The sequence below is a fragment of the Melopsittacus undulatus genome, chromosome 16 (genome assembly GCF_012275295.1).
Source record: "Melopsittacus undulatus isolate bMelUnd1 chromosome 16, bMelUnd1.mat.Z, whole genome shotgun sequence".
Lineage (NCBI taxonomy): Eukaryota > Metazoa > Chordata > Aves > Psittaciformes > Psittaculidae > Melopsittacus > Melopsittacus undulatus.
The window spans coordinates 1,984,002-1,999,067 of NC_047542.1; the positions used below are offsets into that span (position 1 = coordinate 1,984,002).

General features: G+C 48.0%; 1 protein-coding gene across 1 annotated transcript; it reads right to left on the reverse strand.

Annotated features, from left to right (window-relative positions):
* Positions 1 to 4,295: 4,295 nt before the first annotated feature.
* Positions 4,296 to 14,789, reverse strand: PM20D1 (peptidase M20 domain containing 1). The gene is made up of 13 exons (XM_031043821.2): positions 14,591 to 14,789; positions 13,797 to 13,883; positions 13,308 to 13,540; positions 12,015 to 12,101; positions 11,115 to 11,248; positions 10,569 to 10,688; positions 9,949 to 10,024; positions 9,727 to 9,788; positions 9,417 to 9,495; positions 8,258 to 8,329; positions 7,402 to 7,570; positions 6,645 to 6,744; positions 4,296 to 5,861 (listed from the first exon to the last, which is right to left on the reverse strand). The coding sequence occupies exons 1-13, from the start codon at positions 14,787 to 14,789 to the stop codon at positions 5,732 to 5,734; spliced, it is 1,548 nt and encodes a 515-aa protein (XP_030899681.1). The 3' UTR covers positions 4,296 to 5,731.
* Between the last annotated feature and the right edge of the window lie 277 nt (positions 14,790 to 15,066).

The window sequence follows — 15,066 nt, forward strand, 5'->3', positions numbered from 1 at the left end:
AAGTGTGACCAGAGCCGGTGACTTCATTTCTTAAAACACAGAAACAAAGGTAGTCAATGGCAGCAAGAGATCCACTGGGATCGAGACCCCTCTGCTGCATTTCTTTCTGCTTGGATTTGAGCAACCTCATCTAGAAACCTTCCTAAGCTCAATTTTTCATAAAGCCATGGAATGATTGGGGTTGAAGGGACCTCAAAGCTCCTCCAGCTCCAACCCCTGCCACAGGCAGGGACCCCTTCCACTGGAGCAGCTGCTCCAAGCCCCTGTGTCCAACCTGGCCTTGAGCACTGCCAGGGATGGGGCAGCTACAGCTTCTCTGGGCACCCTGTGCCAGCACCTCAGCACCCTCCCAGGGAACAGCTTCTGCCTAAGAGCTCAGCTCAGTCTCCCCTCGGGCAGGTTCAAGCCATTCCCCTTGGCCTGTCCCTACAGGCCCTTGTCCCAAGCCCCTCTCCAGGTTTCCTGCAGCCCCTTTAGGCACTCTAGGGTCTCCCTGGGGCCTTCACCATAAACTCTGTGGCACTCACTACAAACCTGGTCTGTCGGCCTCTCCTTCTGCCTCCATCTTTCCTTGCTGCCTTGGAAAGGACGTATCTCCCCCACGGTGACTGCTCTTCCCCCACCTTGCTAAACCCATGGTGCACCAGAACATGACCTTGTTGATGACAGAAGGCCCAGCTGCACGCTCAGGAAGTGGCTGCACAGAGACAAAAGCTGCCTGAGACAAGGAAACAGAAATAGATAAAATCCCCCCCCGAGATCAGAAAGGCAGAGGATGAAAGGGCAGGAAATGGGTTTCCAGTTGCAGGGCAGCAGGTACCAAGGGCAACAAAAGGCTTGGAAAGGAAAGAGTTTACCAGTGCACTCCATGCCCATGTGCTCCACACCTGACTCTGGCACTCCCAAGCTGTCCAAGCGCTCACCACTGACCGACGGGACCACAATGGTGAGAGGAGGATTTTTCCCCTTTCCATACAAGTGTCCAACAAAATCCATTGGTTTGGCCACAGTCACTCAAACAACCCACCTCTGACAGTGGCCACAGAGGTCCCTTTGCTGTGCTGAGCTCCACTGCTGTGTGTCACCAATCTAATGCTGGTCAGGATGGAGCCCAAGCTCTCTCTGACCAGGGATGCTGAAGAAACCTGGTTCTTAGTTACTTGTATCCAGGAATCTCAACAGGCAAACTCAAAGACTGAATAGGCTGTGGATAATGACTTATCCCCACAGAGGTCAGTCCAGGGCAAACACAGCTCATGAGGGCAGGAACAACGTCAGAAGCTGACCCTAATCTGGTGCTGCCATGGGGAGCACGGAAGTTGTGTTTTACCAGCCTGGAAGCAAACAATCCCATCACCATCCTTTTTCCAAGGTCCAGATGACCACCGCTCCCAATCCATGTGTGCCCCACGTGCTGTGCCTGCTGTGACAAACACAGGTCAAGCTGACGCAGGTCCATCCCGAGGGCTTTTTGCCACGTGAGAGCATGTGGCAGGGAGGAGGTGGAAGGTCTTTGCTTCCTGCATTCCACAAGGCAGCAGCTGCTGCCCCAGTGATAGCAAAGACCCCACAATCCCAAAGAGGATTAACCTTTTCTGATCAGCATAGAGTCATGGAATGATCTGGCCTGGAAGGGACCTAAAGTTCATCCAGTTCCAACCCCCTGCCATGAGCAGGGACACCCTCCACTAGAGCAGCTTGCCTCAAGCCCTGTACAAGCTGGCCTTGATGCCTGTATACAACTAGGAGGAGTTCATACCCCTTACTCTGGCCACTGGACCAATTCCTGGTGGTAATTCACTGCTGCCTTTCTCTATTCACCTTCGCCATGCAAAACATGAGAACAACCTGGTGTAGCTGTGGTAACTGGGCAGAGAGTGCATGGAGAGCCTCAGCACTGAGCCAGCACAGTCCCTGAGCAGAGCAAGGAACTGGTTACTTGGTGAAACAGTGGAGCTCCAGCCAGGCCCTGCCACTTGGTTGCCTTCCTGGTGCAAGAGCAGGCAGTGTCCAAGTGATGTGAGGGTTTACAGAGCTACAATAAAACACACAACAGTGCTGGATTAGAAAGAGAAATTCAAAGCTGAGTGAGAAGCACTCTGGGATGTGCTGCATGACTTGCATGTTGTGTCTCATACCCCACTGCCCACTGTGACCCACTCCTAGCTACATCCATCAGTGACAGAGCATTTACCCTTTGTTCCTACCCCCTGCATAACCACCCTTCCATGCGGTCATTTTCCTTCCTGCTGAGAGCTGACTGCAGCTTCCTCTGGGGCCCAGCTCCACAGCTCTGGAATCAGCACAGGGATCCCTCCTGAGCGGAGCAGGTCACTCCCTTCCCCACCATGCTGAGCTCTTGATCTCGGCCGCCCTGGGAAGCTGTGGAACAGGAAAGCAGAGGCGAGCCCCTGCACAGCAAAGCTGACACACACACAACACACAGAGCCCTCTGCATGCCCCAGCCTTGCTATGGGCACTGGGAGATGCTGGCAGGCAACTGCCTGTGCTGCACTGGAGACCCCACAGGTCAGAGCAGTGGGGTTCCATTCTAGAGTTATCGCAAGAGCCTGATTTGGGGGACTAAAACATGAGTTCCAGAGCTGCTGGAGTTCTGTGAGGAGGTGCAGAGGACTCAAGGCATTGGCAAGAACCCCTGAGGGTTCAACCTGGCAGCAGCAGTGAAGAGCACTGAAGGTCAGGGCAAGCAATAGGTGAAGGCTGCTGCTCTGTGATGGCAAAGGATGCTATGACTGAGCCACCTCAAGGCTCCTCAGTGGGTGCCTTGCTCTCCAGCACTCACAGCTCTAGGGCTCAGCAGTGGGCTGAGCACAGTGCAGAAGCTTTTCCAGCACTTGCTTGAGAAAATGGATTTCACCAGCTCCCTGAAACACCAGGAATATGGCAAAGGAGCCAAGAACGCAAATGTCAAACGCAAGGCTGGAGGAAACAACCCTGTAAACACCTTGTTCCTGTATTCTCCTCCAGCTCTGTGCCTGAGCTCTCCATGGTCACTCGGAGCTGAAAATAACCCAAGCCCTTTGAAACAGAAGCCAGCAACAGAGCTTTCTTTAGAAGATGCAGGTGTGGAACGTGACCTTTCCTTCAGGGTGTAGCAGCCCTCATGACCCTAAATCAGCTGCTCGGCTCCCCAGCAGTCTGCTCTGGCTGGACAGCTACAGATGGGATACTTTGAGTATCTGTTGTCAAGAGAATGGCAGCTTTGTAGCCTTGGCTCCAGGCAGGGAAGGAAGTTGCTGTGGATGTTAACACAGGAACAGGTTACACCAATACCAACATCATCCAACTCCCCGTTAGGGTTTTGATAGCTCTCAGGTAGGAAAGCTCTGTTGAACATCTCGGTGCAGAGGCACTGCATGAGGCCAGTGCAGGCTGGTGAGCAGCACCCAGTGAGGCTCTGCAACAAGCTGCATTAGCAAAACCCCATGGCACACGTTTGCACAGGACCTGCCAAACCAGCCTTGCTTTCCCTGGGCTGTTTGCCCTTCACTCTCCCTTCAGCAGCAAAATGGATCTTCAGATGAACATCCTTTAAAGAAACAGCCCTCACAGAGCAGAGATAGCAGTGATTTGGGGATGGGGACAGATTACAAATAGAAAGGATGTTTTATGTCTTTAGGACCCTGGGCACCCTGTGCCAGTGCCTCAGCACCCTCACAGGGAAGAGATTCTACCCAAGAGCTCATCTCAAACTTCCCTTTGGCAGGTTAAAGCCTGCAAACATTTGCAGAGGACACACTGTCCTAGCACCCAGGTCATGAATGAAGATGCTGAACAGCGTTAACCCCATACTGTTAGAGGGAAAGTGATGGCTTTAGGCTCAGTCATCTTTATATACGCTTTCCAGAGGAAAAAACCCAAACCAGACAACAAAACCTTCCTCCCCCTCTCACTGCCAGGGATGTATCTGATGCTGTGTTGTACCCTGACACATAGCTTTTGCTGTGTCTGCAGCAGGAGTTTGCAAGAGGACTGACACCTTCACAAAAGAGCCACAGACACGTGGCTAAACAAATCCATGACATCAGGGCAAACAAAGGGAAATAAACCCTAAAAGATGCAAGCTATTTACTACCCAATAATACATAAACAGAGTGAGCTCATTTGGTAGAGAAAGGGGAGCACCAGGGAGGGTGCAAAGATTAAAGCAGGCTGGAAAACATGTGGGTTTGTTTTGATGGAAACTTTAGGAATTGCTCTCGGGTCGAATCAGGTGTGGAAATGACTGTACTGCAATTACACAGTTCCATTAAAAGACTGAATAATCATCAGGAAAGAGTCTGCATTCCTTGTTTTATTAGATGAAGATGTCAATCTGGTTTCAGTGATTTAGCAGATGGATACAGCTCGAGCTCATCGGCTGATAAGATCAGACTGCAAATAAATAAGAGAATGGGGAACGGAAAGAACAGGAATCACAGTTTCATCGCTGCTTTTCAGGACACATTTCAGGGTGTTTCCTGTACATTCCAGTACCTTTTACGCTATGAATTTAGAGCAGAACCACCCCTCATTCCAGTGTATAATTCAAGTTCTGAAAGAGAAACACATCTCTGCAGCAGTGCAAGAGGAGGAGCTGCACTAGTACCTGCAGGTCAGCCTTCGCCCACTCTTGCCTTTGGCACACATCTAGTTGTTAATTCTTTGTTTAATGAATAATGGTAACACCAACTAAAGAGACTCTGAAGGCCAAAAGAATGCTTAAGCTTTTAGTGCTATAAAGGCGTGCTAGTGCAAGATGAAATAGGCAACATGAAATGTCTACATCAGGAGTCCCAAAGCGCTGAGTCAATGCAAACACTGCACGAAGTGAAACTGCTGGCACAGGCAGTGCAGGAACAGAGGCTCCTGCTGCACTGGAAGCAACTGAAGGGCTTCACCAGCCTTCCCAAGCAAGCTCTCAAAGGAGCAAGAGAGAAACACATGCTGCAGAAGGTGATTCAGGAGCAGACAACAGTGATGTAGCTTGCTATTCCTCGCTCAGCCACCTCGCACAACACACCCATGGCCATGCCAAGGAGTGAGAGACACACACAAAGTCACTGAAGAGACAGGGAGAAAAGCTTTCAGCACCTCTGAGATCAGGGCAACAACAGTTAAAGCAACTCACTGGTTGTTCTGGGGCTCAGTTTCATTTTAAACCAGAGGCATAGATCAGTGCATGCATGGGAGAACTCAGTGGGAGCAAGTTACCACTGGCTGAAAGCATCACCTGGGGAAGAAGCCCCCATCAAGCAGCAGGGCAGCAAACCCTTGGAGTAACTCTGCCAGTCACATGAAACCCCCACTGTGACACAGCCCTTCCACGTGAGCTTCTGACACACACAGCATCTGTGAGGAATTCATTAACTGCATCAAATGAGTTAACGAAAGCACCCGCAGAAGATTCACCTCTTTTACTGCCAGGTGAGTGACTGCTGATTATAGCTCAGATTGAAGTGACTGCCAATTTCAGAGGCTTAAAGAAAGTGCTGAAAAAATGAATACCATTATTAATGGCTGGAGGTCACAGGAGGAGCAGGAATCGGGGTTAGTTGTTGTGTTGTGTCCAGCAAACCACAACCTAAAGCAGCAACCAGCAGTTTTTCCATCTGTATGGAAATCACAATATATAACCCCCAAATTCCAGGCACAGCTTACTATGAAACACAAGCACAGGCCCCTCCATCCCTGCATCCACCTCAGTAGCTGCTCTTCTCAGGGGTGCTCCTCACAGCTCATGGGAGCTGGCGTGAGGCTCCGGCAGCTTCTCAGTGTCACAGTTCTGAATGAGCTGGAAGAGGAACTCGACCTGCTTCTCGTAACCCTCAACTGAGATCCTCTCATTCAACCCATGGATCCTGGAAGTAAAAAGAAGAGTGTTTTCCAGTCCAGTGTGTGTTTGTGACCCACCTGCATGCACCCAGCACCCTACTTGCTTGCTCGCTCATAACACAATGCACATCAAAATACAGCAAAATACACAAATCCTGCAATATCTGTTCCTCAGGGCAACCAAACTGACTGATTCTAAGGCTCAGAGCACAGATTGTGGTGTATGTGGAAAGGAAAAAACTGTATTCCATCTCCCTGACTATTCATGTCACTGTCCTGGCTACGAGAGCTCTCCTGTATCATCTGCACCTCACTGAACCAACAAATCCAGTACGTGCTAAATAAGCAAACAGCCCCTTGCATGATGATGTTCTTTGTTATCACTTTGCTCCAGGAAACCTAACTTCCAGCTTTAAGGAGAAAGTAAGTTCAGAGTGGCATGTGTCCAAACAGATGGATACAACTCTTAAACAAGGCCAACTACCAGAACACCACCTTCCACTCTGCTGCACTGTATAAAGGATCCAGTGAGCTTCCCAGCATTGCTGCAGTGCCCTCTGGGACACCTACATGAGGTCTTGTCTGCATGTGAAGTGAAGAAGTGCTAAAGCTCTCCCAGCTTAACTACCATCCATCCCTCATTGTGCAGCACCCAGGTCTGCAGGAAATGGATGGCCTAATGGAATGTGAGGCAGCGCTGCCACCATGCCAAGGTACACAAGGTTGGGTTTCCTTCTGCCAAACACTGATCATCTTCTCTTTCCCTGGTCCCCACCCCAAACTGCTGCCCACGTGCACACAGACAGTACCTGGGGAGATCATCTGAGCTCAGGAGCAGTGGGTTGAAGCGGTAAATAGCGTTTGTGATGTTAGTGAAGTGTCTGCTGTCCGTGTTCCCGATGCACGTGCCTGGAACACAAACCTCAGCTTTACTTTGCATGGGAACAGCAATTTCATGAGCCCCACTTTTCCCAGGAGGAAGGAAGGGCATCTGATAACAGTTCTTTATAACCCCCCAAAAAGCACTGGGAACAGCTTATTGGTACATCCTGGAAGAACAGTCACTAAGAGCTGAACGTATGATTCAGTCATTGTAAGAACACCCAAGACATTAAAGTTTAAGCATCAAACTGCAGTCAAGCAGCACAGAACTAGGAAGGAGCTGTGAGGAAGGGAAGGGGCTGGGATCACAATACAGAAAAGCAGGAATGGCTTTGCCAGCTATGAAAACAATAAAAGAAGACCTAAAGCAAGAAGACCTCCTACTCTCCCTCACAATTCCTTTCTTCCCTGAAGAGATTCCTTTGTATGGGCACAGTTAAATGGAAGGCTCATTGTTCCTGTCAGTTTCCTGTTTGCTTTTTGTACTTCCACTAACAACATGAAAACTTTGAAAACATAAAGAGGGAAGGGAATCAAGAGGAAAAACCAGCTGTTTCCAGCAGTTAACAGCTGGGGTGGAGGAGTACACACAAAATGGAAACATGTCAACAGTGGCGGATGAGGGAGAGCAAAGCAGGGCGGAAGCTGGAGAGGAAACAATCATCATCCTGTGCTTGCTGTTACCTGGGACTACACTGTCAACATCTGGGAAAGTATCCAGAATGGTCCTTTGGAAAATATGGACTCCAAATGACTGGTCATCCCAAGGACTGGTGGGGAGTGGGTCAAATGCCTCCACAACATTGATCTTCACTCTGTCGTCAGCAATGATGTTTCTAACTGTCTCTAGCACCTGTGAGTAAAAAGACAGGCATTAAACAAGCCAAAGAAATGAGAGAGATGGCCACAAACGTTCCACTTGCCAGAGAACGTTTGTCAATCAAATACAGCTGCAGAGTTAGGGCAAACTGGGGGCAGCTTCTCTTCCTCTCACTCAGTGAATGGCTGATAATTAAGGCAATTGGTTTTGACCCCAGTGTAACCAGACGCACATCATTGTCTCAAGGTATTCCTGGACTGCATCAGTACATGGTAGTTAGGTCATTGAAGTAATCCAGGAAAAGCTTCCAGAGAGGTAAATGTCCAGCAAAAGGTTGAGAAGGGAAGATGTTATTTACTGCCAAGGGACACCTCAGTAGGTATGAAACAAGATTCCCATATTCTCACAGGTCAAAAACCTTAATGCTTCTATTTTATAACCCCTGTGGTCCATGTGCTCTTTTGGCACAAAAAGGCCTCTGAAACCTGCTCAATATAACTTCAAGCCATGCCTCCAAGCTTGGCCTGCCTCTTGCTCTGCTCCACAGTCAGAAGCCGCAGTAAACAATGCACTTTGTAATCCATCTCAAAGGAGGAGAAAAGGCATTTGATGGGCTGATTTTCTGACAGTCTCCATAAAGGAGCAATTCCCAAATCGTCCCCTTCTACTGCTTGTATGAATACGTGGGGAGATGAAGTGGCCAAGTGTTGCTGGAAGTACCTCGGTGGCCTTCTCTGCAGAGTGGATGCGGAAGTTCACAGTTGCTTTTGCAGAAGATGGGATGACGTTTAGCTAGAAAGCAAAAAAGGAAGAACCAACACTTCAAAAGAAGGTCAAACCAGATTAAAATGCCAAGTGCAAACTCAGAAAGTGCTTAGACAACTCCAGCCTAATGCTTCACTTTTGCACTAACATGAAATGTGGGATCTCTTTCTGTACTGTTAAAACACTGTAAATCTCATCTAGAATGTAGATAAAGCCACAAAGAAATATTCATCAGTTCAACAAAAAATGAAGTTTGCTGATAGAGAGAAGTTTTCCTCTTGAGACAAGCCCTGTCCCTTCAGAAACTTTATACTGAGAAAGCCTGGAAGTCTTTTTAAACACCATTTGTACCTCATCCTCATATTACTTTTCCCCAGTATGAGACATATAAGTAATTTAAACGATGTTACTGAAGACTCTTTTTCTACAGAATCAATATTTATACTTTTGTTAAACAAAAACTGGTATGAACCATAAGGAAAACAACCAAACCAACAAAGAAAAGATGAAATCAGGGTGTCACTTCTGTCCTGGCCACTCAGTGTCACTGTTCAGCCACTGCATCTTGTTTTCTCGTCCAGTGGTGCTTTTCAGTAACAGATTTTTCAGGGACACACCAAACAGGCTGTTTATCTTCCAGGGCTACAGTATTTTTGGTTAGCTACACCTCCTTATCAGGGCAAGATCTGGCTGTATCAGCCAGAACCTGTTTATCACTCGGTCCAAGGAGCACACTCCATACTTGACCGAAGGTAAATGTGCTCACAAACACAACCCCATCTGGGCTAGGAAAGTGTTTACGGCAGTGAGATTCAAATACTGACATAGATACTTTGTATGATTACACAGAAAACACTCTTTTCCACCCTAAAATGTTGACACTAGTTCACAGAGATCTTTCTGTGACAGACAGCAGATACTTCTGGAAGGAGCTAATATTCAGCTGTGGCTAAAACCAAGCCATGCCTGGAATAAAAATGAGACTGGTGGTGATACCAACAAAGGGTCCAGGACCAGGGTCCATACTGATCTTCTAACTAAGTATAAATAGGTGCAAACTATATGCCCCAATTCTCTCATGGTACTACATGTAGAAAGGTCAAAATGAAGCTACCTTGATTCCTGCGTTAAACATTGTCACCGCTGTCGTCGTTCGAATCAAGGCATTGGTGGAAGGTTTCCATGCAAGAACTCTTACAAGAAAGAAGTTTAATATCAGTAAACCAGAAGCACCATAATTCCATAGGCAATAAGCTGAATAATGGCCTATTCAGTTAACAAAGTGGTTATTAACAGGAAAGCACTGACATTGTCTAAGCTATGAAGTGGTAGAACTATTTCCTGGGAAGACTAGAAATGGCTTGTGAACTTCATCTTCGAAGGGTGAGAGGTGTGGGAATGCTTTCAAGAATGTATTTTCTTACCTGCTGACAACAGGGGAAAACAACCACAGATTGCTCATGATGAGATTGAGGGGAAACGTGAACTAAGTGGGAGAAAAAAAAACACAAATCAGAAAGTTTCTAGTTTTCAAGACCACGCATAGGGGAAAGGACAGCTTAAGCCTCCTTTTTTCCAGGAACTATGTAACTACACTTGAAATTCATATTGAAAATCTAAGAATGAAATCACAGTGCTTTCCTCACCTCTGATGCCAGGTGCTCCATAGTCATGAGTTCTGGTCCGTGGCCAAACAGGTTGCGCAAGGGATTCTGCTCCAGTCTATGGCAAAGCACATCAACATGTGGCATTTAGAACCCCTCTATTATCACTCCAGAACGTCGATAAGAATTTGATTTCTGAAATGCATGCATGGACTTGAGATGCAGTCACCCTGTCCTCTCATGATAAGTACTCTGTAAGCACAGCTCCCCGAGTGATGTCTGCGCATTCCAGTCCCATACAAAGACTTTCTCAGAAGAACAGCTGAAAAAATCCCAAAGCTGACACTTCTAAGGAATACATGTAAATCTATAGAAATATCACACCAAATTCCATCACATCTTGACATACTATGTTTTTCTAAAAGACACTTTTATGAACCTATCTGCTATCTACACAGACATGTACAGAGAGGATTCCCCCAGTCACATTCTGACTATTTTACTTGGCAACTGTCCCTTTGCTCAGGATTGCACTGCACAAGGAGTTACAAGTTTCAATGTATTTTGGGAATTTGCAAACTATAACTATTTAACAAGTCACTCATCAGTGACTCAGGAGCCTGCTGAACTCTCTTGGATGTCACATGACAGGGAATTCTCACCTGCTCATTGCTGCTGCAAGAATGCCAATACTTGTCTCCTTTGGAGGAATGGATGAATGTCCTGGCTCTTTTTCCACAGTGAAGTTCAGTGTTATTGAGCCCTTTTCTGTGATAGCAATTCTGTCCAATGATAAAGAAGTAAATGATTAATGCATCTCCAAACACACATGCACAGACCCCAGGCAAAAACATCTACACTGTATTTTTGGGATCATAAAAAACACTACAGAAGCAGCAACATCAAATCCTCAACACAAGCTTTACATGTTTGGAGGGCTGATGTCTTGGCTGCTTCTCCAGTGAGTAGACACAGCAAAAGCATGCATCTCCTGGCTAAATGAAGCCTTCTGCTGCTGTCAGCACAGCTGTGATGGACAGCAAGCAAACACCAAAGGTCCTTTGCTTGCACTTTGTGCATTGCTGTAGCTTTTGCAGCATCAACACTGCCACATGTAACACATTTTATTGCCATTAGCAAGGTCACTTCTTACAGATTAATTCTTGAAAATGGCTCATTTTCACCATAGTCAACATGTTCTCTCTTACACTGCTACTGGCTTCTTCACCCCTGTGACGATGCCATCTAGTATGGCACTGCCCTCATCCAGCAAGAAGCAGAGCTTCACTCCTCGTGCTTCCAACAGAGCTGCCATCTCCATCGCTCCCTTCCGACCAAAAACCTGTGGGAATCAGCCAGAGAAACTCATCAGGTGATGCCATCCCATTGGGAAGAACATTGGGAAACATCTTGTTGTTAAAAGTGCCCAGTGCTACAACGGAAAGAATGCCAGAAATCCCCTAGTGAGCAGCTCCAGAACAACCTGTCAGGAGATCCTTCCCAGCAGAATTCACTGAGGACCATTAATGGCCCAGTAGCAGGTGAATTCTATATCCACACTGGGGAACGTTCCCATCCACACGTCACTGAACACTGCTGTGAGCCCTTGGCTCTTGGACGCGGTGATACACCAGAGCCATGAGCGCCACAGGCCAGTCTTTTTAAAGAGGTATTAATAATTCTTTCTATTTTGAACATGAATAAAGAAACCCACCTCATCTGCCTCTCTGCACCACTGAGCATTGCCACAACAAACATTTCTGGTTGCTCTTCCTGACCGTTTGGAACAAGCATGTAAACCTTAAGCCAGCTTTTCCTGTACTATACGGACTCCAAAACGTGACTCCTGCTGCACCGTCCATGCAGAAAAGAATTTGCACTAGCACCCTCCTGTGTTCTTTTCTCTTTGCTCATCACACCAACCCCTTTGTCAGTGTCACGTAAAGCCAAACGATCAATATTAACTATGCCCATGTACCTGACACAGGATCTCCCCACATAACCATCAAAACCAGGAAAGACTTTCTAGGTAAACAATGTTTTAAAATTAAGCCTTGTTACATACATGAACAATGCAAACAACTTGTTATTTCAGTGAAAGAAAATACCTCTTCATCATGGCCAATACCAACATAGAAAGATCTCTGGGGTCTGTAATTTCTTCGCAGCAAAAACTCCAGAGCTTGCAGAATCCCCTGCAGAAAAAAAACCCAGAATGTATTGTACTATTCTTGTATGTTAGAAAGGAGAATAAGCATGAAAGAATGCAATGTGATGTCAAAGAAACACGATGCATTCACAGCCCTTAAGGAGACTTTGTCCTGTTCACAGTTGAGCTTTTATTTCTACAGCTCCTACTGGGGATGTTCACATTCTTTGGGAAACACTGCAATAGTTTTGATCACTAATGTTTAAGACTTCGTGTGCTACACAGTGACAGGGTGCATACACAAAACACAGTGTCAGTTTGTTCTTGCTGCTGGTGAAGTCAGGGACAAACTGCACAGGAAGCCCAAGGCAGTTGGGATTATCCAAGGAACTCACTGTTCTTTAAGCTGCCTGTCCAACACACAGCTTGGCTCCCACTTGAGCTTTCAAATCCATTTATATGGACGACAACTCCATTTTGTACAAGAAGTGCTAAGATGACAGAAACAGAAGGAGAAATGAAATCTCCCATTTGCTGTATTGGTATCATCTTGCCTGGTTTTAACATTTAGCTTCTCTCTTCTCTCAGAAGAAATGACACTGCCTCTACCTTGCCATGTTCACTGCAACTGTTCATTGTTATTGTCCACTTGTGGAGTTACTCATGCACTTCACAGGAGAAGGAAGCATCAACCAAATGGCAAGGCTTTGATAGTGATGATTAAACAACCTGAAGAAACTTCCGAGGCACGTGGTCTATGCAGCCACAGGCTCTGGGACACTGCTTTGCTAAACCTCTATTTAAACTGAAGTAGAGGGCTGTCATGGAAATGATCTTTGCAAGTCACAAAGGACTATTTCCCTTATTTCCATCAGGCTTTTCCTGAATGAGAGGCCCTTCACAGATCAATCCTTCCCGTACTTTATTCCTCCCAAATGTACTTCGTACAACAGCTCTTTGTTCTGCCACAGGCTAGATGGATGCTATTTGACTCTAATATTAAATCAACAGTGTTTATTTTGAAACCCAAGCCTTTGCAAAGGGCCAAGTTTGGCTCTGAATGCCCGTATGACACCTGGGAAAGTGCACAAGGTCTATCCCTGACTTCAAACACAGCATTCAATATACAATTTTAATATGGGAAAGAGGGGCAGGAGAGACAATACAGTGAGTTTGAAGAGAACGGGTTCCTCCAATCTACCTTTTGTCAGGCTCTGTATCTCTCTGAAATGATATTACCAAGGCGACGTACTATGGCAGAGTTTTTGTTATCCAGAGTTCCTCGTCCATAGATGAATCCTTCATGCTCTGCTGCTGAGAAAGGAGGGAATTCCCAACCCTCTGGGGGAGCAGGCACAACATCCATGTGTGCAAGCAGCATGTAGGGCATCAGTTGAGGGTTAGAACCCTGGACAGTAAAGAGATGGCTATATTCACCAACAGTTTCATGTTGGATGAACTCTGAAGCAAACACAGCTGGGAAGACTGTGAAGAAAGGAATTGAAAAGGTCACTTAACCAAGTCAAGAACCATACCCCACCATTGCAAAAATGCCATTTGAACCTTCTCTGTTCTAGCTTTGGCCATGCTACATCACTGCATGGTGCGGAGGTTTTGCCAGTCCTTTCTGGAGAAAAGCCAAGCTTAAAATCTGTTCCATTCTATGCAAGAGCCCCATACACACTCTCCATTTACTAAAAGAAAACTCAGCAGCAGAAGTGGTTAGGAATGAGTTTAGTACCTTTCCGAATGTAATTCCCAAACTCTGCCATGGCAGTTGTATTCAAGTCCTCTGGAGATACGGAAACAGTTGGGATTTTAATAGCACCTTCAATGGAATATGAAATAGAAATCATTTGACACCGAAATCAGTCAAACAAGACTTAAATTGCATTTCAAAAGCGAAAGGAATATTTCTGTTCCTGAATGTTTTCCAGGCTTTAAGGATTATCTCACAGGACAGGAAGAGCTGCCACTGCCAAAAGAGACTGCTGTACTTGAGCTGAGCTGTGTGCAAGCAGCACACCAGTACTTCCTTCCAGCTCCAGCCAAGGTATTTCCCTGGATACCTCAATGCCATTCTTCATCTTCATGTGCTGAATGATGCTGTCTCAAACACCACTGTCCAGAAGCAGCTGCATTTTGCTGGGTGACCCAATTCCTCATAGCCACAGACTGTTCTGGCAGCTGCCAGGTCAAGGTCCTGTGCGGCTGTGATAACACACTGTTTCATACAGACGGGTCTCTTGTCCGTCTTTCCAGCCTCCTGTGCCATCTAAGCAGGGTCAGACAAGGCTGCTCTCCTACAGCAAATCCCTGCCATCAAAACACGGGTCCCAACCACAGCCTTCCTAAAAGCATCCGGTAACTGCGGGTACAGACCCGGGCCCCTGCTCGCTGCCCCCATGCCCCTGTCCGGCCCTGGGGACGGAACCGCACAGCCCTGGGACACCCCATGGCACCCGCGGCCCCACGGCAGCACCTGCGGGGCGCAGGCGCAGTGCAGGGGAGGCCGGGCCCAGCCGGGCCCCTCACCTCGCAGCACCTCCTTGAGCTCCAGCCTCTCGCCGGCCCCGAAGGCGGCGGCGGCTCCGCGGCGGGCCCAGAGCCGCGGCACGGCCGGGGCTCGCAGCAGGTACGTGCGGAGCAGGAGGGTCCCCAGCGCCGCCAGCCCCGCGGCCCCCAGCGCCAGGCCCACGGCGCACAGCGCCCGGCGCCGGCTCCCGTCCGCCATCACCGGCGGACATCACCCTCCCGGTGAGGGGGAGGACGGGAACCAATCAGCACGCACCGCGCCCGAGAGCGCGGCCAATGGGCGCGTTGGGCCCGCCCCCTCCGCTCGCACGTGGGAGGTGCTGCTGGCGATGGCGGCGGCGGTGCCCGGTGGTGTCCGGTGGTGCCCGGTGGTGCTCGGTGGTGCCCGGTGGTGCCCGGTGGTGCTCGGTGGTGCTCGGTGGTGCTCGGTGGTGCTCGGTGGTGCCCGGTGGTGCCCGGTGGTACCCACTGGTGCC